At 42.1% G+C, this 27,647-nt stretch overlaps 1 protein-coding gene across 10 annotated transcripts in view; it reads right to left on the bottom strand.

The window, feature by feature from the left end:
* The window catches only part of ASPH (aspartate beta-hydroxylase), a 217,937-nt gene that overhangs the window by 99,393 nt on the left and 90,897 nt on the right, over window positions 1-27,647 (bottom strand). For all 10 annotated transcript variants that reach the window (XM_067712240.1, XM_067712242.1, XM_067712238.1 and 7 more), the window contains one exon: window positions 15,690-15,731. In XM_067712240.1, the coding sequence (XP_067568341.1) occupies window positions 15,690-15,731 (42 nt within the window). The remainder of the gene's footprint in view (window positions 1-15,689; window positions 15,732-27,647) is intronic.

Below are 27,647 nucleotides of genomic sequence, written 5' to 3'. Positions count from 1 at the left end.
AGAATATTGAAAATTATTAGGCAAAATAAGAATTATAAAATACTTTGGGAACACAAAGAAGCAAGGTATTACTTCTAATAGGAACAATAAGGTAAGAATTAAGGAAGAATTTGGTGTTTAGCTGAGGCTTGAAGCACAGATCTAACTTGGGATGAGACAGAAGCAGAGAAAAGTCTTCCACAGAAAGAGGAAAATATGGAGGTGGAAACCTGAAAGAGGACAGTTCAGGGATCTGTGGGAAGTCTGGTGGAATTTCACAGGGCTCTGGGTGAGGAATAGTGATGATCAAGGCTTCACAGAAGGCTCAGAGTCAGATTATGGAGTTTCTTGAACAGTCGTCTGAGGAATTCAGACTCTGTTCCACAGGCAATGGTTACTGATGGTTTTAATGAATGATCATAAATAACCTGCATTTTAGGAAGTTTCTCTTGTCGTGAATACATATAAGTGGAAAGGTAAAGAGTATAAGAAGAAGTGATTGTGGAGAGAAGGGAACCCTCGTATGCTGTTAGTGGGAATGTAAATTGGTGTAGCCACTATGGAGAACAGTATGGAGGTTCCTAAGCTAAAAACAGAGCTACCATATGATCCTGCAACCTCACTCCTAGGTATATATCCAGAAAAAACCACAACTGGAAAAGATACATGCAATACAATGTTCGTAGCAGCACTATTCACAATAGCCAAGACATGGAAGCAACCTAAGTGTCCATGGACGGATGAATGGATAAAGAAGATGTGGTACACACACACACACACACACACACACACACACACACACACACACACACACAATGGAATATTACTCAGCCACAAAAAAGAATGAAATAAGGCCATTTGCAGCAACATGGAGGGACATAGATTACCATACTATGTGAAGTAAGCCAGAGAGAGAAAGACAAATATCATATGATAGCACTTATAGGTGGAATCTAAAAAAAAAAAAAGAAACAAATGAACTTATTTACAAAACAGAAATAGACCCACAGACATAGAAAACAAACTTATGGTTACCAAAGGAGAAAGGGGGGTCAGGATAAATTAGGAGTGTGGGATTAACAGATACACACTACTATATATAAAACAGATAACCTCAAAGACCTACTGTATAGCACAGGGAACTATATTGAATAGTTTGTAATAACCTATATGGAAGAATAATCTAAAAAAGAATATATATATATATATATATATATATATATATATATATATATATGAAACTGAATCACTGTGTTGTACACCTGAAACTAACACAACATTGTAACTCAACTATACTTCGTTAAAAAAAAAAAAGTGGAAGTGATTGTAAGAGTCTGAGGAGAAGCTGTCACAGGGCTGAGGGAATGGCAATGCAGGGAGAGAGCCAATTTCCTGCCTAAATGAAATGGTTAAATTTTAGGGAAAAGAAGATTTGAAAATAAAACTCTTAGAAATAATTTCATTTGCCAATATCAAAGAAAAAAGCTGTAATTTCTCACCAGTAAAACTTAGATCCAAATCTATCTTCACTTGAATAAAAATGAATCTACTAATTTCACTGTGTTTCTAGATGATCATGTTTTTTTAACAGAATGCACTACTCAGCATGCTGTCACTTAGAAGGTGGTGACATTCTAAAACATGACAGATGACTGTCAGCCTGAAAGATAGGATCTATGTTGTGATTCTTTTTATGAATAACGTGTAGCTTATTTTTATGCAACGGCACACTGCATGTTTGGGTTTTAACAGATGGTAAACTCTTTTTACCAGGGTTTTAAACTTGCAAACTGGGAATGAAAACTATTTATACAGTACACACTTTAGCTGATCCTATCTTTGGACACGTTTAATTAAAGAGTGAGCTACCAATAGCACAATCAAGCAGACACATGGGAGAAGCAGGAACTTGCTTCCTTGCTGAATACATTATTTTACCCCAGCAATTAATGGCACGATTGAGTTTTATAATAAATCCCTTAGCATTTAGCTTTTTAAGTTAGCTGTTTTCCAAAGCAGTGTTAATAAAGCTTTAACACCCGAGGCAGAAGGAAAGCACATGGGGTTCATGGAAGCAGTTAAAAAGCAAGATGCAGTATGAATCAAAGTGACAAGGCAACAAAATAAAAAGCTCACCCAAGTTCATTAGTTTTATGCAGAAGCTATAATTTGCAATTAATGCTACTTCCACCTTGAGCAGAGTTGATATTATATAATCATGGTAGCTAACTGACCCTGAAGGCTCCAGATAAATAATACATAAATAGTTCTAGAAATAGGCTCTAATTTAATCTATTTGGTGAACCAGGAAAGGAACAAACAAAAGGTACCATCAGTGTTATTGAAGAAACAAAGGAAAGTACTTTAAAAATCACTGGATATTTAAAAAAAAAAAGAATTATAATTTTCCCCCAAAGTGGCAGTTGTCAAGAGTTTCAAAATGGGACTCTAATCAATGTCAATTGTTTCATAGACAGCATTCCTGTGATACCCTAGTAGCACTGCTCTTGGAGTTAAGATGAGCTGGCTGTATGCAGAAACACGTAGGAGTTGTTTTTCTTAACCCATCATCCCTGTCATTAAAAATACTTAGGGAGCTTCCCTGGTGGCGCAGTGGTTGAGAGTCCGCCTGCCGATGCAGGGGACACGGGTTCGTGCCCCGGTCCGGGAAGATCCCACATCCCGCGGAGCGGCTGGGCCCGTGAGCCATGGCCACTGAGCCTGCGCGTCCGGAGCCTGTGCTCCGCAACAGGAGAGGCCACGGCAGTGAGAGGCCCGCGTACCGCAAAACAAAAAAACAAAACAATAACAACAAAAAAATTAGGTATCTGAATTCTCAGGTCTATGCAAAGAGACCTGCACGGATACAACCCTTGTTCGCTAACTGAGGACCAGCCCAAATGTCACCCTCTATGAAGACGTCCGTTCTTTCCACCTACCCTCCCACCCCCAGTAGTGAGTTATTCCCTCCTTGGTGCTCCCACCGCATTTTGCTCATAACCTCTGCCTCCTTATATCGTTTGCTTTATTTTATTTGCTCTGTTTTCAGGGCACTCCACAGAGCATGGCAAACAAACAAAGCTGAAACACTGGTTAATTTAATGAATCGTCCCTCTTAACTAGAAGCTGCTGTCCCTTGACTCAGTTCCCACGCTCATTCTTTAAGAAGTCAACACACATAGGGGTGAACCGGGACTATACCTTCACCCAACACAAGTGAATCTCCGGTAAAAGAAATGTATTAGGATATATGCAATTCCTACCCTTACTCCCTTCATCCACATGAGCTGACTTCTTAAGAATTAACTCAAAGGCAAAATCAGTCTTCTCTGATTCTACCATAATCAAATGGACAAATGTACTTATGATTTGAAATAAGTTTAGAATTTACAATATAAGTTGCTGCACATTTGCCTTAAATGATTAATATTTCTAGTAGTGAACAATTTGGAGGATGTATGAAATGGATTCCTTTAACTACCTCAGTGATTTTTTTTACGACTTTAACAGAAAAGAGTTTATAAAAAGTTCTCCCTGGCCATCCAAGAAGGCATCCACGGCAGTGAACCACAATGCCGAGCAGCTTCTGTGTGTAAAGCACAGCTGGGCCCCATCAGGAGAGGGCAAAGCATGAGACAAAATAGTGCAATATATTTGCTCTCTATTATTACGTTTATATTTTTCCCCAAACATTTTCATCCCATACAGGAACATATCTTCAATCAATGATATGTCCTAGGTCCCCAGATGTTTTATAACCTGTACATGATGAGGGTTAAATTAGTAAAACAGCAAAAATCCCAAAGAGAGCAGTTTCTGCCCCTGGCTGCTGCAGGAGGGTGGAGAAAGAGGACAGTAGGGCCAGAGGGCTTGAGCACAGTCTGCCTGGAAGTGGGTCTCTCCTAGTCAAAGGCCAGAGAGGCAGTCAGTGTCTTCCCAGGTGGCATCTCTGTAGCGTTGGAAGGGCTGAAGTTGCTTCCAACATTTGCTGACATCAGTGCGATAGTAACTAGTGGTAACAGAAGAAGCTAGACTTGGGAAAGCGTCATTGTTCTTTAATACCTGAAGTTTGAGTGCGGGTAGATGGAGACTGAGAATTCGTTAACATTTTTCTCTTAGTCCCGATTTAAATTTGCAAGGTTTAGCAAAGGAATGGGCCCATGTGAGGTGAGAAGAGGGTTTGCAGATGAGACAGAACATGAGCCGCAAAAGAGGAAAAGGGTCCAGAACCAAATTCAGACACAGACACCCTGCCCAGCTCAGCATCCTACCAACGCCACAGTGAGGAAGTAGCCGGTTCTCAGACCTGCGCCGCTGGGGCAGGGGTCGCTTACCATTTGTGGCTCGTATATTTATCTTTAGGAGAGCTGTTTAATAAACTTAACGATAGTTCTTTCCATAGTATAGGTTCAGCTCCTCTCAGATAATCCTTTTGTTGTCTTTATATTTTATTAAAGAGGCCCTTCAAATTGGATTCAAATATTATCAAGGAATGGTATCGGAACCAAGTGGACCCAATGAAAAAGTTCTAGTTAAGAGGATCCTGGTGCACAGACCAAGCTGACCAGGTCATCAGCATGCCTTACCTAGTACTTCTCAACCTGTCTGCTCATTATAATGACTGAGCTCCAGAGCCAGGAAACCACAGTCTCTGGGAGTGGGACCCGGGGCACTTCTGAAAACTCCCACATGTGACTCTAAAATGGAGGCGGGGCTGAGAAATGCTGCATTACACACCGGTGCCTACACGGAAGCCAGTTGTGTTTAGGTGCCTCCCTGGTTTCAGTAGCAGTTCATTATCCATATACCAGCTTCCAATGTTCTGGATGGAGGGCGAGGAGGCCAGCGGGGGGTTAAATCAAAGCATTAAGGCAGCTGATAAACCTTGAGTGTCGCTGATGTCCCTGCACCAACCCCGTGCCCTGCTGCCATCACCCTGGACCTAAGAGTCCATGGCAGGGCTGGCGGTGGGCTCTACCCTACGCCAGGGCCTCTGGAGAATTTCAGTGCTCCTCTTCTATGTGAAAATACTTTGTCAGCAAACATCTTCCCACTCCCAGCCTTTCTTGTGGTCTTTTCCCGAATCCCTGTGAGAGTTAGTGGCTTCTCCCCATTCCTAAGATATATCTGCCTGTTGCCTACTGGATGGCCTTCCGACACCACCTGCTGCTCGTGCCTGACTTTCCTGAGTGTCTGTCTGACCTTAGGCTCCAGCCACTCCCATGCTGCTCTGTGCCACTGCTAAGCAGCCTCAATAACAGCAAAGGGCTGTAGGATCTAAGGAGATAAAGTAGAAAGAACATTCTAGCAAAGGAGAAAAGCATGACTGACACGGTGTTAGGGATAAATAGCCCAGCTTCCCAGGCAGAACGTAATCAAATCCCCCAAACTGAAACAGAAAGGATGTGATTTATTTTCACTATTACTAATACTTTCTGTTGTCAACACATATTTGATTTTTTAATGAAAAATATAAACATATGGCAAGAATTACTGCTGTAAATGTCAGTACAATTCACCATTATATCAGAAGAATGAAAAATGCTGGGAGGAAGGACTCTGTAATCAGACTGAGATAATTCTCAGTAATATCTTTTTCAAACTAAGGCACTCTCCAACTTGAAGTCTTGTTTAAGTAAATGAATCTATTCAACTACCAACAGCACTGTCTTTTTACGGCACATTTTTTGAAAGCTTAATTTTAAGCTAGCTTGGGCATATGTAGCTAATATGTCACTCCTTAATATACTTCGGTATACAAACAGACAATGTGTTAATACACAAAAAATGGATTATTCTGATGCAGCGTCTCATTTCCCATCAGTTAAAAGAAAATTTAGATCCTAATGATAATTGTAAAACACACTAATATCGGAGTTTTTTCCTTAAGAAACCTATTTTTCTTCCCTGCTCACGTTGTCACAATCATTACAGAAATGAGCATTGTAAAATGTTGAGTGTTCAATGGGAAACATTAGAATGGGATTTTAATGATAACAAAGAATTTGCCATTATTGTCCTGTGGTGTATTTGACGGAAGAGCCACTCTAGTGGAAACAGGTGCCTGAATTATCACTCGTACTACAATACAGTTAAAAATCATGAAATGAAAAATAAAAACAAAGCAAATGTGTATTTCAACACAGCTAAAAACCTCTGCTTCACTCGCTGAGACTGGTAATATATGCTGAGCTTATTGAAATCACCAAAATTGCTGTAATTAAACTTCTCTCTAAATCAGACTTGTATAAGAGTCAGAAATCTCCTATAATTAACTTATCTGGAGAAGTAATCAGACAATAACTGCTGGTATATTTTAGGAACCACTAAGACTACTGTAGCTGTTGAATGTAATGACTATAATAAATCTCTAACAGCAGTTATCTCATAATGTCTTTTCACAGCTGCAAGGGTGGAAGGGAGATTGTTTTTTCAAAGCTTTGCCCTGAGTCGGCTTGAGTGTGTTACTGCTACATTGCTCTTCTACATTAAGGGAAAATTCTGAAGCCATAGTGGTGTGGCCTGAACTGAACCACCAGCCTACGCTACATCTAAATGGGTTGTGGTACTAATAATGAAAAGCTTACAGTGTTTTAGGGACTGCTAAAGACAATGAACCAAAGCACCTCCAATCGACAGCTAAAAGACAGAAGACCTACATACACTGACGGTGCAGGAACTGAGTTCAAGGCAGTGATGACTTGGTCATGCCCATGTACGTCAATGAAAAGGACGCTAAGAGACCAAATAATTGAAGCTTGATGACAGGTGTCTCCACAGTCAGAAACTACAGTGCTTATCTCAATAAGATAATGAATAAATTCTTTGCTGGAAGCATTTATTCTTTGCCTCACTCTTCCCAAGCTCCCAGAAACAAAATCATCTGAATCAAGGTTGTCCAATGTTTTTGTACATACTTTATTATTTTATAATGGCAAAGTATATGAAAGCACGGTGATATTGTTAGACCTGTTCAAAGTACCAAAACAGACCAGAGAACACCATTCTCTCGCGTATTCATTCATACACTCATTTATCCCAACCATTATGTACCTGTAAGGCATGGTACATGAAGTTAATAGATTAAAAACTAATTGGGAAAATATTTTGGTAATACAAAAATCCAACAAGGGGTTAATATCAGTAATACACATGAAACCACTGAAAATCAACAAGAAAAATTTTTTTAACTAAAATACGAAGAGGCAGTTCACAGTCAGGGAATCCAGAATGGGTTGGAGATATCCAGCTTCTTCAATATTCAGAGTGTTAGTATTCTATATTTCACTCATTAAATCAATGAAATATCGCTGAAACATTAAAACAATTATTTGAAGGCACTAGAACATGACTAAAGACAGGGAGAAACTTAAAAATAGAAGAGTTTATTCTTGAAAGATTGTTTCTACATTGGGTAAGAATGATGAGTTTGTGGTTTTCTTGCATGGGCAGTGTCCTTCCTCACTGAAGGGCGTGGATGGCGGCATTCAGAGCGACAGAGCAGATAGAAATTTAAAGGAGAAATGTTGGAAGCAGGAGAGCCACAGAAGGACTGAGATCCTGAGAGTAAACTCTGCCCAAATCCCTGGCTGATGGTTAACTTTCCATCTTCATGGGTAACCCCAGGGAGGCTGGTGAAAAAGCAAGCAGAAACTCGAAGAAGATGCATTCGTTATACATGACTGCAAAACAAACTACCCCCAAACTTAGCAGCTTACAACCACCATAAACATTTATCTTACACAAGTTCCTCCTCCTCCACAGACCTGCCTAAAGGGCTGCTTGTGTGTTCTCATAACACGGCTACTGGTTTCCCCCAGAGCAGTATCCACAGGAAAGCAAGGGAGAAGCTGCAATGTCTGTCATGACCTAGCCTTGGAAGTCACACTCTGTCATTTCTGCAATACCCTCTGGGTCACACAGGTTCGCCCTATTCAGTGAAGAGAGGACTACAGAGAGGCATGACTGCTAGGAGGCAGGAATCATCGGGAGACTTCATGGCAGCAAAAACTATGGCAGAAATCGATCTTCAGAAAACATAACTGCTTCTGGTGAAATCTGTAAGTTTGTTGTGTCTTGCCTGAATACATTTCTCAATACACACACAGTTTGAGTAGCAGAAAATAGATGTCCTCCTGGCTTGAGATATAACTTGCGCAGAAGGTAGCGCTGGCAAAGCAACCGGAAACTTAGACGGGGAATCCCACATGCAAAGGGAAATCTCAGAAGCAAGCCCCGAGATCTGAGTATGAATCCTGCCCAAATCTTCAGCAGACCAGTAAATTATGCAGGCACAGGGCGCCTCGACCGCCACCCCCCAGAGGGCTAGACTTAAAAACAGCAGTTAGAAGCCAAAAACCCTGAGCAGAGGCAGTCGCTGCTTCCTACTACAGGGGAGACAGATTTTTTCCGTTTGAGCCCAAGCAAATTAACTGTGTACAAGACACCAACAACTCCCAGAGGAAGCAAAACAAATTCCAGAGATGCTACAACATATAACATACACAATCCAGCTTTTGACCAAAAATTACTAGACATGCAAAGGAAAAGGACTCTCCTGACTCAATCAGGATACAAAAAAGGAGGCAATAGCGACTGCCTTTGAGTGTGCCCAATACCAGGGTTAGCAGAAAAACACTTCAAATCAGTGATTATAACTGAAGACAAAGGATTACAGGAAAAACAAGGTTTTCATGAGTGAACAGATACAAAATCTTGACAGTGAAATGGAAACTACAAAAAAGAAGCATTGGAAATCTAGAGCTGAAAAGGACAGTAGCTGGAATGAAATTTTAACTAGATGGACTCAACAGCAGATTTGAAATGGCAAAAGAAAGAATCACTGAACTTAAAGATAGAGCAATAGAAATTATGCAATACAAAGGAAAAAAATGAACGCAGGTTCAAAACCTGTGGGACAGTATCATGCAGTCCAACGTGTAACTAACTGGAACACCAGAAGTAGTGAAGAGAGAAAGAAGGAAAAAAAATACTTGAAATAATGGCTAAAAAATACTTAATTCACAAGATCTTTTTGATAAGGATTACATGAGAAACTATGTGAAAATAACTTGAGACATAGTACATTGTAGACACAAAGTTCATTCATACTTGGATATTCTGTTTATAATTCTCCCTTCCCACCATTTAGGCTATTTGCATCTCATATTATCACCATCAGATGAAGAGGCAATCAAAGGAAATGGAATTAACCACATTTTTTCGTACTACAACTATTTTATTCAGCTCCTACTATGTAATGGTTAATTGCCACTGGAGAGATGTAATGGTTAATCTGATGCATCAAATTAACCAGGCTATGGTACCCAGATATTTGGTCAAACTTATCTGGATGTTGCCGTGAAGGTATTTTTTTAGATGATGAGAAGATACTTTTTAGATGAGACTAACATTTCAATCAGTCGACTTCGAGTAAAGCAGATTTTTCTCCATAATGTCAGTGGGCCTCATCCAATCAGTTGGAGACCCAAAGAAAAAGACTGACACCCCTCCCACCTCCAAGAAAGAGGGGATTCTGCCTCCAGAATGTCTTTGTCCTTGAGCTATAACATCAACTCTCTTCTGGGTCTCCAGTTTGCCTGCCTGCCTGCCCTGCAGATTTTAGACTTGCTGCCTATACAATGTTATGAGCCAGTTCCCTAAAATACACCTGTGTCTGTGTTTCTCTCTAAACACACACACACAAACACACACACACTATTGGTTCTTTCTCTGGAGAACCTTGACTAATACAAGGGTGGAGGAGGTCATGGTTCCCACCCTTAAGAAGTTTTTTGTGTGTGTGTGTAAAAATTAAGGGGAAAACTCAAAATACATGTCAAAAATCTGAAACACGAGGTTTCTTGGGAACAGAGAGGAGAAGTACATCTTCTAGCCTCGGGTAGGAGATGGGGGTGTAGTCAGGGAAGGCTTCCTGGCAGAGGTCATCGCTAAGCTCAGTTCTGAGGAACAGGAGTTTGTGACTGTGAAGTGGGGAGTCAAGGAAGCGCATTTTGAACAGAGGAAAGACATAAGCAGGAGCCAGACCCTGAGACGCTTCAGGTGCTGCTGTAAGGAGTCTGGTTTTTAATCCTCAGGGCAATGTTCTCCATTTTTGCTCAAATACGTTATATACAGTTGTAAGAATCCCAGGAAAATCTTCATGGAGACAGACATATTGATATTTTAAAAACATGAAAACTTCTTAATTAGGCTTGATTATTGCCCTTGTTGGCTCTCTCTCTATTTTCCTTATGATCACAGAAAACTCAGAAATATCCACATGAGGTACTGGTTGCATTAAGCTGATTTAAGGGCAGTAATATAGCCATCCCAGACTTTTCTCTAAGTTGCATAAAAAACGTCATTTGTTAGTGTAAATGTGACTTGTTTTCTAGTGCCATCTGGTGTTTTGCTGAGGCACTATTACTTTTAAAAGAACACAAATAGTAACCAGGAAATCTTTAAATGCCTTCTTAAAGACGTTCACAAAATTTAGTGAGTAAGCATATCCTTAATTGTAATGAATAATATAGTGGGACATTAAATATTAGTCTAAATCAAAGGAGAATTTCTGGAAAAGACCCTGATCCAGAAGCAATTTTATCTAACACAACACACACACACACACACACACACACACACACACACACACACACACAGAGAGAGAGAGACATACAAACACATGCAAAAGCACATTCCCTTTTTGCAGGCATGGGTATATTCTGTTGCTCCTCAAATTTCTTTAAAGGCTCACAAATCCTGTTCTAATAACTGACATTTGACATGTATTAAATCAGTAACACACTGCATACTTTTAACGTTCAATGAATTTGTTAACGCACAGCTTTTTAAGAAGTCACGTTTGACTCCTTTCTCTCATACCCCATATCCTAACCATTAGCAAATCCTACAGACCTCACATGGGAATATATGCAGAATCTAACCACTGCTCGCCACATCTACCCCACATCCTAATCCCAGGTGTCACCATCTCATGCCCAGACCACCGCAAGCATCTTCTAAGTGGCCTCCCTGCTTCCAATTTTGCATCCCTACATCCAGAATGAGCCTTTTGAAACATAAAGCAGATCATATCAATCTTCCTCTCAGAATCTCCCAATGGCTTCCCATCTCACTTGAGATCATATTCAAAGCCCTTCTTCAAAGTTTTATGTGATTTGGACCCTATAACCCCTCTGATCTCACCCCCTCCTCTCTCTCTCCCTTCATATTCCTCACCTGCCACACTAGCCTCCCCACTAATCCTCACACGTGCTAAGCACACCTCCCTGAGGGACTATGAATATGTTTTTCATATTCATATTCCACCCTTGGAACTCACTTCTCCCAGGTGGCTGCAGAGCTCACGCCCTTGCATCTTGCATCTCCAAATGTCACTGTCCAAGAGGCCCATCAACAGAGCAACACCCCAGCCCACTGTCATTCTCTGTACTCTTTTCCTCTTTTATATTCCTTTTCATACTTATCACTGCATATTATATTCTATTTTTTTAAAATTATATACTTCCCTACATACACATACACTAAAATATAAGTTATAAGTACCACGAGAACTGAGACTTTGTTTTTATTGAATGTTTTAGCCCCAGTGCCTAAAACAGGGCCTGGCACATAGCAGGTACTCAATATGTTCTGAATAAATGGATGAATAAAAATAACTGTTTGAACTGGACATTTCATAAGCCATTTTTGTGTTGCATGACTTTGTTACTCACGATCCCATTCTGTGGCTGTGGAATATGGAATGTGTGGGAAAAGATGACATCCAGTGGGGAGAAACTGATATAGCAATTTTAGCTAAAACAGATGTAAATAAACTGATTCAATTTAAGAAGCTGGCACCTCCAAAGAGGGCCTGTTTTGGAATTAGCCCTATTCCACACCTATGACTCTATCAAAATATACTAAACCTGATTCTCTAAAAGAAAAGGATCATATAATTATTAATTCTAAGTAAAAATAATATCTTCCCCCTCTCATCCGTGGTTCTTTGATAAAGAACTTGAGGGAGGTAACGCGGTAGAAAATTAGACAACCTAATGGTTCATCCTGAGACAAATTTACAATTACTATTTTAAAAAATCTCCATGTCTATTATTATGAAATTAATGTCTGGCTATTAAAACATTCAATTTTTTCACCACATATTCCAGAAATGGAATATTTCCCCTTCCCTCTGCCCTTCCAGTTAACAGCACTGTATGAATCTATCTGAGTAAAAAACGGATGGAATTCCCAAAGCTGACAATTTGCTCAAATAGGATTTTCAGTAAATCTGGGGTAACATTGATTCATTATGTCTTTTAATCCTAAGACTCTTCTTGGATGTCACAATCAATAAAAGACTTCAGTTGCCAACATCCCTCGGTTGGTACTGATATAGGTATTAATATAAGTTCTACATGATGGAGTGAGAAGCCGGTCAGGTGCAGCTGCTGCGGATTCTCTCCACAGGTTCCGTGAAGAAATAGCCAAGGGAGCCCACCTCCCAGGCCACTGGAAAGATCGCTTTAGGCTCAGAACCCCGGGAGGGTAAAGCTGTGCAAAGGGTACCAGAGGGAACCGGGCAGTGCAGAGGGACACACAGCCCCAGGGAGGAAACGGAGCCCTGCAGAGTGAGCAGCCTGAGGTCACAGGAACGCTGTGCACAGCGTCTGGAGCAGGGTTTGTCCCTGTTTACGTCGGCAATAAGTGACCTCCACAACCCAGCCTCCCGTCTCTATCTCTGCAAGTAGGTGCTGGAGTGAGCCTCCCAGAAGCCAAGCAGTCAGAGTGTGAAGTGGAAAGGCTCTGATCTGCACAGGCACTTGCATGGGCTGGGCGTGGCACCCCACTGCACAGAGAAACCAATCCTGACTCTGCCATGGTCTGGCCCCTGACTTTCTCTCCAACTGCCCTGCACACACTCTCAGCTTGTTAGGGGTGCTCCAGCTTCTCAGGCCTTCGCTCCCGCCTCAGGACCTTTGCACAGACTGTTCTCTGCTTGGAGTGCTCTTAGCCAAGTCTTCCCACAGCGGCCTTGAGCACATCATTAACCTCCTCAGAGACCTTCTGAGAGTGAGAACCCGATGCGTGAGGGCTGTAAACCACTGGAAAGGACTTCGGTTTTACCCTGCGGAAGATGTGAAGAGGCTGGAGGCATGTGAGCAACATGATACGACTTAGGTTTGAAAACGGTCACTGTGGCTACTGAATTGAGAAAGATTATAGAGACAAAGCAAGGCCAGTTAGGAGGCAAGTGAAATAATCAGGCAAGAGATGGTGGCAGCTGGGACCCAGGTGGCAGACGGGAGAAGGTGGCAGGAAGTAGCTGGATTCAGGATCCATTCGGAAGAGAGGACGGGGTTTGGTGATGGAATGACAGGGAGGCAGGAAAGAGAAGATTTGTAGGAGGAGTGTATTTTCAGGGGAAGGTCAGGAGTTCCGTTTTATACTTTTTAAGTTTGTTGCGATTATTTGATACCCAACTGAGGGCACCAGGTAGCCATCAGGTAGACAGCTGGACATACCTGTCTAGAGTTCAGGGAAGAGGCCCAGCCTGCAGTTAAAGCAGTAGTCTTTGGCATAAAGACATATTTAAAGCCATGAGATTTGATGGGATCATCAAGGGAGTGTGTGTAGATGGAGAAACACTCTGAGGACTGATCCTGGAGCCTCCAATGCTTGAGGGTCAGGGCGAAAAGGAGCAACCACCCCAAGAGGCTGGGAAAAAGCAAACAGTAGAGAGAGGAGGAAAGTCAGAAGACCGTGGCATCTTGCAGGCCAAGAGAAGGAAGTGTTCCGGAGGACAGGAAGTGATCAGTTCTATCAAAAGCTGCTGATACCCTCCTCTCTGCTTTGTCTTTTCTCCTTAGTACTCATCACTACCCAACAGAGTAAGTCATGAATTTAGTGGAAGATGGGGGAGGTAAGGCAGCATGGAGAGCTTGTGTGAGTAGATGAGCAGGTGAAATCCCAGTCATCTATATATAAAAGCCAGCCAACGGTTTCCAACATGGAGGAGAAAACTGCGGAATTCAGAAGTTATTTAGAAATGCATAGGTGTAAACAACTTAAATGTCCATTGACAGATATAAGGATAAAGATGTACTACTATGTACAATGGAGTAGTACATATATACAATGGAATACTACTCAGCCATACAAAAGAGTGAAATAATGCCATTTGCAGCAACATGGATGCACCTAGAGACTATCATACTAAGTGAAGTCAGAAAGAGAAAGACCAATACCATATGATAGCACTTAAATGTGGAATCTAAAATATGACCCAAATGAACCTATCTATGAAACAGAAACACACTCACGGACATAAAGAACAGACTTGTGGTTGCCAAGGGAAAGGGGGGTGGGGGAGGGATGAATTGGTAGGTTGGGGTTAGCAGATTTAAGCTATTATATATGGAATGAATAAACAACAAAGTCCTACTGTATAGCACAGAAAACTATATTCAATATCCTATGATAAACCATAATGGAAAAGAATATTTAAAAAAACAATATATATAAATGTATAACTGAATCACTTTGCTGTACAGCAGAAATTAACACAACATTGTAAATCAACTGTATTTCAATTAAAACAAAAGAAATGCATAGGGAAGTACTAGAAGAAACAACTAAAAATGGATAGGGAGCAGTAGGGTAGAAGAATATTATTTTTCTTTATAAGTCACACTTTAAAAATTAGACCTGTATATCACTTTAATATAAAATTAAAAACAACTAGTCAGAAAAAAAAATGCATGAGCTAAACGCTTGGTTCCCAGCCTAAGGGCTATAAAATAATGGCCACAGGCCAGGAACTCCATATACTCAAGCAGTATTTACACACTGAGTAAGTAAGATCTCGGACCTTACTCGAACTGTACCTTTTAAGCGTAAACACTTCTGTTATCACCACAAATTAAAGCCATTCCTGAAACTCCAATAATGTTTAATCATTGACGATTTTATCATTCAATTGACTCTAAAAGTATAAACACTATTCTATGATCATCCATATAATATTTATAAATTTAACTATAAATTTAATAGCTCCTCACTCTAATGACCTTTGTGAGAGTTGAATTAAAATGCTACACCATTCTTAAATTTATTAGAATGCCTCTGTCATAAGTTCTCAGAAGGCAGAGATGACGTTTTCTATGGATGTAACTGTTTGCATGCCTTTCTTTCCCACAATTCAGAGTTCCTTGAAAAAAGAACACGTTCTAATAATCTTTGGATCTCTCTACCTTGGATCTCTCTACTTAGCACCTTTGTCAACAAAGGTGACAATAATAATTAACGTTTCCTAAGTGCTTTCCCTGTGCTAGGCACTGCTTTAAGAACTTTACATATATTTTCACTTAATTACTATTGTGGAAACAGTTCCTGGAAGTTGGTACTATTATTATTATTCCCATATCACAGAAGAGGAAACTGTGGCACAGAGGCTAAGTAATTCTCAAGATGCATGTACAGTGAATGACAAAACCAGGATTAGAAGCCAATCTCTCTCCAGAGCCTTAGCTTTTAATGTTTATGGAGAATATTAATGTCTGTTGATAAAATCATTGAAATAATAAACTCACTGGCAATTTATTTTAACTAGTGATATAAAATAAAATCATGTTATTCATGGATAGTATAGATTCAGTAACTCTTCCCTATGTATACTTGAAACGTTGATTTGATAATCTCACCTTTTTCTTTTTTTTCTGGATCATCTGTTTTCTTATTTGTTTCTGAAAAGACAAAGCAAAATAAGTACTGTGAGAGTCATGATTCAATATCTCAAATTACAGGACTATCTTTAAATGAATTCAAATAAATATCATTTAAGAACAATATTTCTGGGATTAAGAGATACACACTCCTGTATATAAAACAGATAAACAACAAGAACCTACTGCACAGCACAGGGAATTATATTCAATATCTTGTAATAACCTACAATGGAAAAGAATCTGAAAAATTATATATATATATGACTGAAGCACTTTGTTGTACACCTGAAACTAACACGACATTGTAAATTAATTACACTTCAATTTAAAAAAACAGAAAAATATTTCTGGGCAAACCATTCAATTTTCCTAAATCCTGAATTCTTTACACATGCAATTTGTTATAAAATATTAAGAATCTGAATAACTTATAAAAGTCGCCGAGCAGTAAGTAGGTATTGGGCACCAGGCTGAATGTTCCTGGTCTATAAGGGGTGGAGGGTCATCTCCACCAACAGTAAGTGCCCCTGTGGGTGCAAACTGGGTCAGGAGAAGCCCTCCTCAAGGCCTGTCCACTATTTTTATTGCCTCCTAAAGCCATATACTACTTTATCATAGGCACTGTGTGCTTTCAAGGAATGCAGCATGCCACCCTACTGAGGACACTAGCCTCACTCCTCAAGCACTTCATACATCCACAGGTGACCCAGTGGGGATGCCCACACTGAGCCCAGGTGTGCTACAGCTCACCTGCTGAGGAGAGGCTGTATCAGCCTCTCACTAAGTTCATCACAGCTAGTGTCTCTCCACCAACGGATGGGGCTGCCGAGCACAGCAAAACCCACCAAGAGCCTGGACAGGCCGAAGAACACCCACCACAGACAGGGAACAACAGCACATGACCTGACTGTGTAAACAAGTTCATCTCTGCATTTACAACCTCCTATCTGGCCTTTGGTTTAGTACAGATTAGGATCTAGTTAATTTTCAAGGTAGACCAGTTAATTTCTGTCCCAGTAGGTACTTATCTAGCCTTTGAAAATTCCTAGGAATGATGTGTATGCGTGAGTTCCAGTGGGGATGGGGCAGAGTTTGGGAGATTGATTAAAAAAATCATAGATTCCAGGGACTTCCCTGGTGGCGCAGCAGTTAAGAATCCACCTGCCAACGCAGGGGACACAGGTTCGAGCCCTTGTTTGGGAAGATCCCACATGCCACGGAGCAACTAAGCCCGTGCGCCACAACTACCGAGCCTGCGCTCTAGAGCCCGCAAGCCACAACCACTGAGCCCGCGTGCCACAACTACTGAAGCCCACGTGCCTAGAGTCTGTGCTCCACAACAAGAGAAGCCACCGCAATGAGAAGCCTGCGCACTGCAACAAAGAGTAGCCCCCGCTCGCCGCAACTAGAGAAAGCCCATGCGCAGCAACGAAGACCCAACGCAGCCAAAAATAAATTAATTAATTTTTAAAAAGTCATAGATTCCATCCTTTCCCCAGAGTAGATGTGAGAGGGTGCGGGTGCCATGCAGGGTGCGTTCAGGGTTGCAGTCATGATCATTGGATTTTTTCATCCCCAGTTTCCCACATTCATTCATATAAACCATTTCATTTTCTGGAGGCGAGAAGTAAATCTGAGGCAGGCTCCTGATGCAAGGGGGATTTTTATCCATTGAGTGTCTTTCTCCTTTGAGACCCCAGGTGAGAGGAAGCAAACTGACTAAAAGTGTGCCAGCTTGGTGCCAAGCACAAGGCACGTCTCTTGTCTCCCGACACCCTCCGCAGAAGGTCTTATCTCCTTCTTCGTGCAGAGGAGGAAGCGGAAGCTGAGAAAGTAGAGGGCCCAAGTCATCAAGGTCAGCGGTGCACACAATCCCAAAACACGCTCTTTCTCCTGTGCCAGCCTCTACTTTTGTTGCAAGGGAAACGAAGGCAAAGAGAAGTGCAGGTCTTGACTTTTGCAAAGAGTGGGTTTTATAACGATGGCTGTATACACACTAGCCAGTGCTTCAGGAGGTATGAGGATATAAAATAAAAAAGACTTCTAGGGCTTCCCTGGTGGCGCAGTGGTTGGGAGTCCGCCTGCCGATGCAGGGGACGCAGGTTCGTGCCCCGGTCCGGGAAGATCCCACATGCCGCGGAGCGGCTGGGCCCGTGAGCCATGGCCACTGGGACTGCGCGTCCTGGAGCCTGTGCTCCGCAACAGGAGAGGCCGCGACGGTGAGAGGCCCGCGTACCGCAAAATAAATAAATAAAAGACTTCTAGATCACTACTGAACTTTCTAGAATTTCTGATCTTATTCATATATACCGTCCTTATCAGTCCAGGCAGTACATCGGTTACTAAGCTGCACTCTTGTAGGCATCAGGGATACAGGATAGAAGAAAAGCATCAAAAGTCTCCATCTCCAAAGAGCTCTCTCTCTGCGGTACCAGCAATGCCTGCAGGAGGGCTGGGCGTCTCCACACCTTCCAGTAATCTGTTACCTGACACATGGCTAGTGTAATTTTAAAAATCACGCGTAAAATGCAAGTTTCTAAGTTGACTAGAGAAGACGGGTAGGTGCTGGTCATGAAGACAAGTTTAGGGCTCTCCACAAATCTTCCTGCCCCAGGGGGGAAACCAAGGAAGGAGTGGATTGCACTGGTCACCTTTTAAATAGGTGTGGGAGGGCCCTGGCCAGGTGCGCTCCCAGGAATCAGGGCCACCGTGTTTGTATCTCCTGCAATGTAATACCTAGGGCGGGCGAGAGGCTGCCTTAAGAAGGCCTAGCCCAATCATTCCGGCCCCGGGGCGAAAGCTGTGGGTTGTGTCCTCTTCTGCCCTACCTCACATCAGCATGCTGAGATCCGAGACTCGTGTTTGGGTGTGGAAAATACACAGAGCAGGGAATTTTAGCTTCTCGGGTTTGCAGAGCTTAAATTTAGCTTAGGTAAAGTTTTCTAAGAGATCCAGCTTACCTCACTAGCATTCTGCACAGTAGAATAAAGCGTAACTTTGCTTTACTTTACTCTTTGTACATAGGCTTCCCTGGGAGACCTCAAATGGCCCTCGATGCGCCAAAAAGGAAAATGATTTATTAAAATTTAACTGTCTGCCAGGCATTGTTCTAAACACTTAATGCAGATGATCCCATTTAACTCGATCAGCTCTGAAAGGTAATTTTAATTCTGTAGATCAGGCAACTGGCTTAGAGAGGCTAAGGAATCTTGCCAAGGGTTGCAGAACAATTAAGACGGATTCAGAAGGCCACACTCTACAACAATACTATGTTAGTCATGCTCTGTATATTCCAACAGTGGGCAGTCCATACATAAAAGGGAACTCTACACTCAGTCCAACCCAGAAAATTACAATCTCGCCGGTAACTCGAATTTAGTGTTTAAATACATACACGAAAAGAAAACGATGTTACACATTCTCTAACTGTACTAACGTTACTTTTCCTTTTTCTTTTGACAGTCCAGAATCATTTTTAAAATCAACATGAAATGAATGAATAAAATGCTGAAAATCAAACATTGTTCAAATATATGGGACAGCACGGCACAAATCTGCATGGAACAAAAACATTATGATGTTCCTTTGCTGACGATCCACAACTGCAGAGCTCAGTTCTCAGAAATCTACAAAGTGAGTCAACATGTCAGAATTTGAAGCTGTTATTAAAGACGATCAGTGTGGCAGATATAACGGATCACTAACTACTGCCTACAGCACATGTGGATGAGATGAGCTATTTGAAGATAATCGAGAAAAGTTGCATTTAGACTTTCTTTTTAAAACTATACCACATATGAAGATTTCAAACTTACAAAACACTGTGTTGAATACAAGGTCATTTTTATGAAAGAAAACGATGTGGACTTTGATATAATTTAATGAGCATTTCTGGTATACATACTATATATCAGATACTGTGCTAAAAAATGGGGATAGGAAAATAAATGACTCATCCTTTGTTCTTGAATAGCCCACAGTAGAGTAAGAGAGACAAAATGAGTGCACCATGTGGCAGAGCCCAGCTAGTTGCTCTCCTATGTCCAAGTGGACTACTTCCCCAGGCCACTGTATCTAGACGGTGCACATGGCCAGTCTCACCAGTAGAATGCTGACACAAAAGTGATGTCTGCCACTTCCAGGCCAGGCCCTACGTCTCCTGTGGCATCCTCCACACTCTCTTTGTTCATCAGTTAGCACAGTGCAGGGGATCTGCAGAAAACTCCAAAGCCAAAAGGAATGGTGGACAGGTGGTTGTATGGGTCAGAGCTCACACCTCCCACCCAGAAAGAGAACCTTTTGCTGGGATAAACCACTGTCCTTCGGGGGCTGTCTGTTAAGTTACTAGACCCTGACTAATAGACAGTATAATGTAAATGTAGTTTTCAAAATGAAAGCACAGCACAGGGAGCTCTAGGAACACGAGAATGAGGCCCCTAAGTGATGGTGAGGGGGGAAGGGAGGGAGGGAATTCCTAGAGAAGAGGCAACTGAAGACTCATCCCAAAAGATAAGCAGGATTTACCTGGGGTGGGGGAAAATGTGACAGAATACTACACTGCATGTACCAATTTAAAGGGTACAGTGGAATAGAGAAGGTACTGGACCGGTAAGCAAAGCGGGTTTTCACCTAAAAGCAATGTAGAGCCATTCAAATACTCCCAGCCATACTCCAGACATGTTTGCAGCTGTAAAGTCCTCAATGGAGAATAGTCTGGAAGAGTTGGGAGCTAGAAAAGGCAGAAAGGCCAGTTAACTGGTCTGCTGCAGTTCCCCACGGCAGGAATGAGAAACGCAAGGTCTGGCACAGAAAAGAGGAAGCAGATCAAAGAGCGCATGGAAGCATCAAAGGAACTTTCTGACCAACTAGACAAGTGGTAGAATATGGAGGATGAGAGGTCATCAAGGAATGAAGGATTTCCAGGTTTCTGGATTAGATAACCAGGTGAATGGTGGCATCAGAAATGGAGAAATAGGCTACAGGAGAATGGGGACGAACAGATGTACAGAGAACAGGCTGGGCTCGAACTGTATATGGGACATCAAGGAGGTGAAGGCCACAGGCTGGTGGATATTGAGTTCTAGCAAGTTCAAGGCTAGACAGGTGTGTGCTTGAGGGTAGCTGAAGCCATGGAATGGATGAGATCCGATTGAAAGAAAGGCCAGAACCCTGAGGCGCCAGCACACAAGGAAGCTGTATTGGGGGCACACTCATCTGCTGGGAAAGGTGGTGATGGAGACTACAGCACGATGATTCCTTCTAAAGAGGTGTCCTCAGCTCCAACTGATGGCTGCCATGTGGGAGAGTAAAGCGCAGTGTTCTCAGAGCTTCCGATTCCTTTTTCCCTTCTCCCGGGTCTTCAGGTACCGCTGCAGCGCCTGCTGCGTGAGCTTCCGGACACGCATCTGGCCCTCCTTGCAGGGCACCATGGTGCCGGTCCTGCCGAGGCGCACGGCCACTTTCATCCTGGCCCCCGGCGACTGGGCCGGGCTGGGCCGAACAGGTGTCTGGGCCGGCGAGCGCGGGCGGGCACAGAGACCCCGGGGCGCCCTCCGGGCCGGGGGCTTGCAGCAGAGCCCCTTGGCCCCGGGCAGGCGGGAATCGGAGAGGAGGCGGCAGCGGGGAGGGCGACCCCCCAGGTGGCGGGGGGCCGGGGACGCCGAGGTTTAGGGCCCCGGCCCCGGCCCCGGTGGTGGCGCGCGGGCCTGCAGTTAGGAGGAAACTTTTGCGCCGGATCCCAACTCCTCCGCTGTGCGCCTCGCTCTGGGCTCCCGCCTACTTCTTCTTTTTCAACACTATTTAACATTATAAGGAAAATCTTACTAAAAAGAACAGGATCTTAATCTTTTAAAAACTGTCATACAACCATTAAAAAAAAATCACTTTTGCATATTCAATTATTCTGAACGCAATCATATTCCAGCTACTGCGCTAATCTGCCTACTGGCCAGTTCTTGTTGGCAAAGCTAATCTCCATCCAGGCCTGTGTGTCCTCCCGAGTTCCTTGTCACACTGGCATCTGTTCACCCCCCAAGACCCAGACCTGGGGCTCCGCTTCTCCCTGACCCAGTCTTCACTAAGTCACATGGTCCCCCGTCCTCTCTCTCCAATAGCGCTTCCCCAGGTCAGGTCTTATCACAACATCACCTGGACTATTACTCCTTAGTTACCTAACTGCCCTCCACCAGCTTGTGGCCGCCCTCCAATGGCTTCTGCCCTCCACCTGGTGCCCTCCACCTGAGCACTCTAGACTCTAGGCCATGAATGACCTCAGCCAGCAGGCATTTCAGCCTCTCTGACCCTCAGTCTCCTTGTCTGCAAGCAGGGTAATAACACCCATGTGCTGGGAAAACTCGACTCCCTAACTCAGCACTTAGCAGAGTAAGTGCAGTCAGGAAAAGTGGTCTGCTTAGCCTGAAAGTCTTTTTCTAAGAGTTTCTTCTGGGCATATTGGAAGAGAAAACAACACTTTCTAGAACCCCAGAAGCTTCGTCCCTATGTGTCTAGTTTTCCTTTTCTGCCCACAGAATGAAGATCAGAAGAGAACCTTCTGTATCCTATGCTGCCCTTCCAGCTGCTCCTTGGTCCTCTCAACCAGGCTGAAGTTAATATCCCCACCGTGTGATGGTCAACAGAGGATCAGAGGGTACAGGGGAGGGGAGTGGCCGCACCAGGGAATTATCCGAACTTCTAGGTGCCGGACAAAAACCTACACAGGATGGATGCAGGGGCTATTTCATTTTCATTCTGCTCCCAAAAATGTAGCATAATAGTAAATGTTAAACAAAATAAATAAACATTACCTACAAGAAATAGGTTAAGAAAGAGGTTGAAGGTACGCCTTTGTGATTTTAGTCATCAAAAATGCTATAATATTCTAAAATACTAGTAAGTATAAAATGAACCAATTTTGTTATGTAACAAAACAAAAAATAATATACTTCAAAATAAGGACAATGTAGAGATGAATTCTGCATTTTATTGCACTCAAATAACATTCAACAGAAGATGATTACATTATTTTTAGAAAATCCACTGATGCTGCCCAGCTTGGCATATATCTGTAAAGACAAGGCTCATTCGTTGAGATATTTGGAATTAGAAAGTATTTGAAGTTGACCACAGCATAATGAATCTTCAATGTCCAGAGTTCTAGAGATGATTATATACAAAAATCCAGCAAAATTTATTCTACGCAGTTATCAGTTCTATGTCACTCCTAAGTTTCCCTAAAAAAATATGGCTTTATAAAAAGTAGTCTTCTATAATTCACAATACGGAGTAAGAGCCTTAGGAGATTCTGAGTAGCAACTCTGTATTACCCAGATCACAGCTTTAGAAAATTATTGCTTCTTTACTAACATATTACTTTGGGTTTCACTACACTACGGTTCAGCATAACTTACTACATTGTACCGATGACCTCTAATGAGAAAAATGTAAAATCTCTTTGATTTTGACCCTAAAAGCAGAAAAAAATGCCACTTTATCTTAAAACAATGTGAACATGATCAAGAGCTCCCCGGACACACAAATGAAACCACTTCTTAGAGTTTGTTTTTTATAGCTCAGGGTCCTTTCAAAATGAGGGTGTAGCTACCTTTTTTTTCCTAACAAATGAGTATTTTCATCACGGCGGCTATTTCTGAGCCACAAATTACACTAAAAACAGAAGAAATGCTTCAGCGTGGAAAGGAAAGGGCTCACACACTGTCAAACAGCAGCGGGCCTCTGGCTGGTGAGCACTTTTCACACAGCCTACATCACCCAGCCAGAGGCCCCGCGGACTTTTATACACGGAGCAGGCTTCGGCGTTGTACGGGCGTTACTTAACCAGCCAAAGGCAGAACAACCTTTACGTTGTGCACCAGTAATTGATAAGAGACTTTCTAAAATTTACACAGATACTCACGGGACTACAGCTATTCTACAATCACTCCGAGGTGTGGAAAAGCATTTTTGCATGATATAACAGGCCATTCCTTTCCCCTGCGTCCTAACAATAACGTTCCCCCCTTATTTTGAAAAATAAATTAACCGTGATAATTTAAACTTTTATTGAAATTTAAAATTTTTCTAATTAACAAGCTAAAAGCTACAGGAATCTCAAATGTTGAGCTTTACCCTGAATACTCGAAGCTAATGTAGCAATTTTTTATAAAGGTATTGCTGCAGATATATACAACGCAAATCTTCACAGCTAATAATGACCCCATCAGTGTCTTTAAGACACTCTTAGTGGTTTTAAATCATGTTTCACACAGTGTATATAAGTCAGCCCAACACAGTTAGTGTTAATTACAGATAAGAGATATTAAAATCCTGCCATGACAATTGCTGCTACATCATCAATACGATTAACTATTGTCTGAAAAACACATAAATGCAGGTAAGACTAAAAGCTGTGTCACAAAAGGAAAAAGAAAAGAAATCCAATGGATCCACTAAGGCTATCAGAAAAGGACATGCAGGAATGTAACATCACATGTGATTTTTGTTTCTAAAAAAAAATACACTAAAATGCCAGTGGACTATGGTTCATTCAAAACATCTTTAGTGTTCATTCCCAAAGATCTTGGTCTGCTCAGAAATTACTTCACAAGATCTATCCCAGCCATCTTTTGCAGCGTATGGGTAAACTGGTCCTCCTGTGGTGGTAGGGGCAGCCTTTCTGAAGCTTTAAGTATCTGCAAAGATAAGGGGAAATCTAAATTAAAGGACCAACTAGACATAGACTGTGAAACTGCTTCATTTTTACTCTACTTTTAAAAAACCCAGCAACAGAAGTAAATGCTTTTTTTTTTTGTATTGTTGTTGTTTTTAACAGCAACAGGGTAACAGAATGATTCACTACCTAGAGTAGTGCCTGGGGGCCCTACTACTATGAAAGTAGTTCCTACCGCTTTCATTGCAAAGCTAATGAAAATTAGAGGTTCTCTAGAGCATCTGAGAATTACAACTGAATTTTAAAATGTCAGTCTTTTGCGAAATACAAATTAAATTAAATTTCTCCCATCAATGTTTTCACTGTATTAAAACGAAATGCAATAGAGGGGGGGAAATCTAGTATGGCATTTGAAACACAAATATAGGAAGGATTTTCAAGGGGCAAGAGGATACTGAAGTTGCAGTTAAAATATATACTTTAATAATCTTATATCAATTTTAATGTTATTGAAGATATAAGTGGTTGGTAAAAAAAGTATACACTATTTTAAAAGAAGTAAAATTCATTCCTGTCCAACTTTCAACAAATATTTTCTTATTCTGAACTCTAGTGTCTGATTTATTTTACTACCACAGCACTGGATCTATGTTACAGTTAGAGTAAAAAAGGCGTTTGTGCACATAAAGGCCCAGCGAAATTCCCATATAATTTCTAAAGCTGGATTGCGATCCTTCCTTCCTCCCTCCCTCCCTTCCTTCCTTCCCTATGTATCTGTCTACATGTGTGCATACGTGTGTGTGTAACCAGAAATTCTTATGTAAGCAGAATTATTTGGCGCTAACGAGAAGGAACTGGAAATTATATGTATACTTTTGTACATCCAACAGAAATGAATGTTTGTCTACCAAAAGACATGTATAAGAATATTCACAGCCGCTTTCTTCATAACAGCCCCAAACTAGAAATAGCCCCTGCAGCCATAAACACAGAAGGGAATTTTTAAATGGAATATTACAGTAAATAGCAGTGATAAAACCAATAACTATAAATATCAAACTGGATGAAACTCACAGTCATAATGATGAGCAACAGAAACCAGTCACAAAAGAAGTGTATATATATGTGTGTGTGTTTACTTGCGGTTCTATTCAATCAAATTCAAAGACGGGCAGATCAATCTATGATGACACAGGTCAGAACAGTAGCTATCATTTGTGGGCGCGTTACTGGGGGAGGGGAGAGGGAGAGACCTCCAGGGGCTGGAAGAACTCTGCGTAGTGGGTACAAGAATGTATCACACGTACAAGTCCATCAAACTGTACCCTCAACATGTGAGCACCTCCCTGTGTGTAAATTACACCTCAACAGAGAGAGTTTTAAAAGATGGGTTTGACCTTAGGTTCTCTTAGAATTCAACTGTTAGCTGGATTGTGAGGAATAAGCATTTCTGTAACCTGTGCAATCAAAAATCCTGGAGACCATGGGAACTTATTCAAAGAATAACAAGGCAAACAACGTAAAAGCTCAGCTACAATTCTGAATGACTCAAATTATGCCCCTACGTATTTGAAGAAGTCTCCACTCAGAGGTAGTCCACCAAGTTGCAAACCCAGCGTCTCCAAATTCAGGCCAGTGGTCTCTGCTACCCTCTGTTCCTCCCGCCTTCTGTATCTCCATTAAGGTTCCATCATTCATCCATTCAAGCCAGAAGCACAGGAATCAAGCTCGACTCTTCCCCCTCAACCAGCCCCTCTCCCACCAAATTACCTCCACCGCCAGGGTCCGTGAAATCCGTCCCTGCTCTGCGTCCCTGCCACCAGTTCCAGGTCCCACCACTTCTGCTTAGATGAACACATCTGCCCCCTGACTGGTCTCCACCTCCCCACAGGACCTCCTCTGTTCAAATCTGGATCTGATCACACGACTCCCCGGCTTGGAATTTTTCTGCTGCTTCCCTGCACTTTCAGGCCCACGTTCAAATTCGCAAACATCGTTTACGGGATCCTCCGAGAAGCGCCGCCTGCCCGTCCACACTGTCTACTTACACCTGTACCTGGCACACCACCTTGGACTTTGTGCTGCAAGCACTTGCCGTGCCCACCCCCGACGTGCCAGCTCCTTCACTTCCAGCAGCTCCTCAAGGCTCCGCTCCAGCACGACCACACGTGGGAGGCCTTGCCTCACGCTTACACTCTGGGCCCCAAAGTCGGGTTAGTTCCCCCTCCTCTGGGTGCTGCCACTCTGAGAAGTTAATGACGCCGTCTTGGTTGCTATCCCCAGCTGTACACCCACAGGATGGGATTATCACAGCGATAAGTATGTTACTATGAACTTTAATACGCAATATTAAGATTGTATAACCTAGTCGTAGAAAGATCGGGGAAGGCAAAGAAATCATCAGTTAGATTCCGAGGGCCAGGAAAAACCGATACCCAGCATTTTGCAGAGGGCCTCAGTTTGCGTTTTCCACTGAATAAGGAATTTTAAAGGTTGAAAGGTAGTAAGGAAATGGGTCCCACGATTGTTTCCTCAGTTCCTGCATCACATAATTCAACACTGTTGCAAAAGCAGTCACCTTATTGTACAAAATAGAGACCGATGTATGAATATTATTCTTTTGTAAGATTGAATAATTTAAAAAATGTAATATAAAGTAAGACTAAGAATAGGAGATAAGCAAACCCAGTGCAATCATTACAAATAATTATTGCTGACTCTCCGCCTCACATCCTCTTTGGTGAAGGTCAAACTACAGCCGTGCAGTGCATCACTCAAATTTTTATGACACCAGAATGTAAGACAAATGCATTACAACTGACAGGTTACAACTCCTTGATCAGGGCTCTCAGAATTTAGCTTCTCTTGATCCAGCTCAGAGATCAGGCTAATTAATTACTAAACAACAAGAGCCACGGCCACCATGTACTGGGAGCTCATATGTGTCAGGAAACATGCATATGAATCCAATCTTCATTTTCATTTACTGCAGCTGTTACACATCTCATCAAAAAAGGCACCTTATTCCAGCCCCCCAACCACTTAGTATTTTGTATTTATGTTCCAAGGAAATTCTTGGACTGCATTTATAAGACACCAAAGTAGAAGCACAGAACTTTTTGGTCAGAAAATATTATTACGTTTCCTACCTTCATTCAAGTCAGGTAAATATTAAAAAATATCAACTATAACTAGAAAAGAGTCAGTGTTGCAGAAACTCGTTATTTTTAGGAATACTTATGAAACAATTTTCTTGAGAGGAATGGACA

This window comes from Pseudorca crassidens, chromosome 17 (assembly GCF_039906515.1).
Source record: "Pseudorca crassidens isolate mPseCra1 chromosome 17, mPseCra1.hap1, whole genome shotgun sequence".
Classification (NCBI taxonomy): Eukaryota; Metazoa; Chordata; class Mammalia; order Artiodactyla; family Delphinidae; genus Pseudorca; species Pseudorca crassidens.
This window is presented reverse-complemented; position numbering and strand designations above follow the sequence as displayed.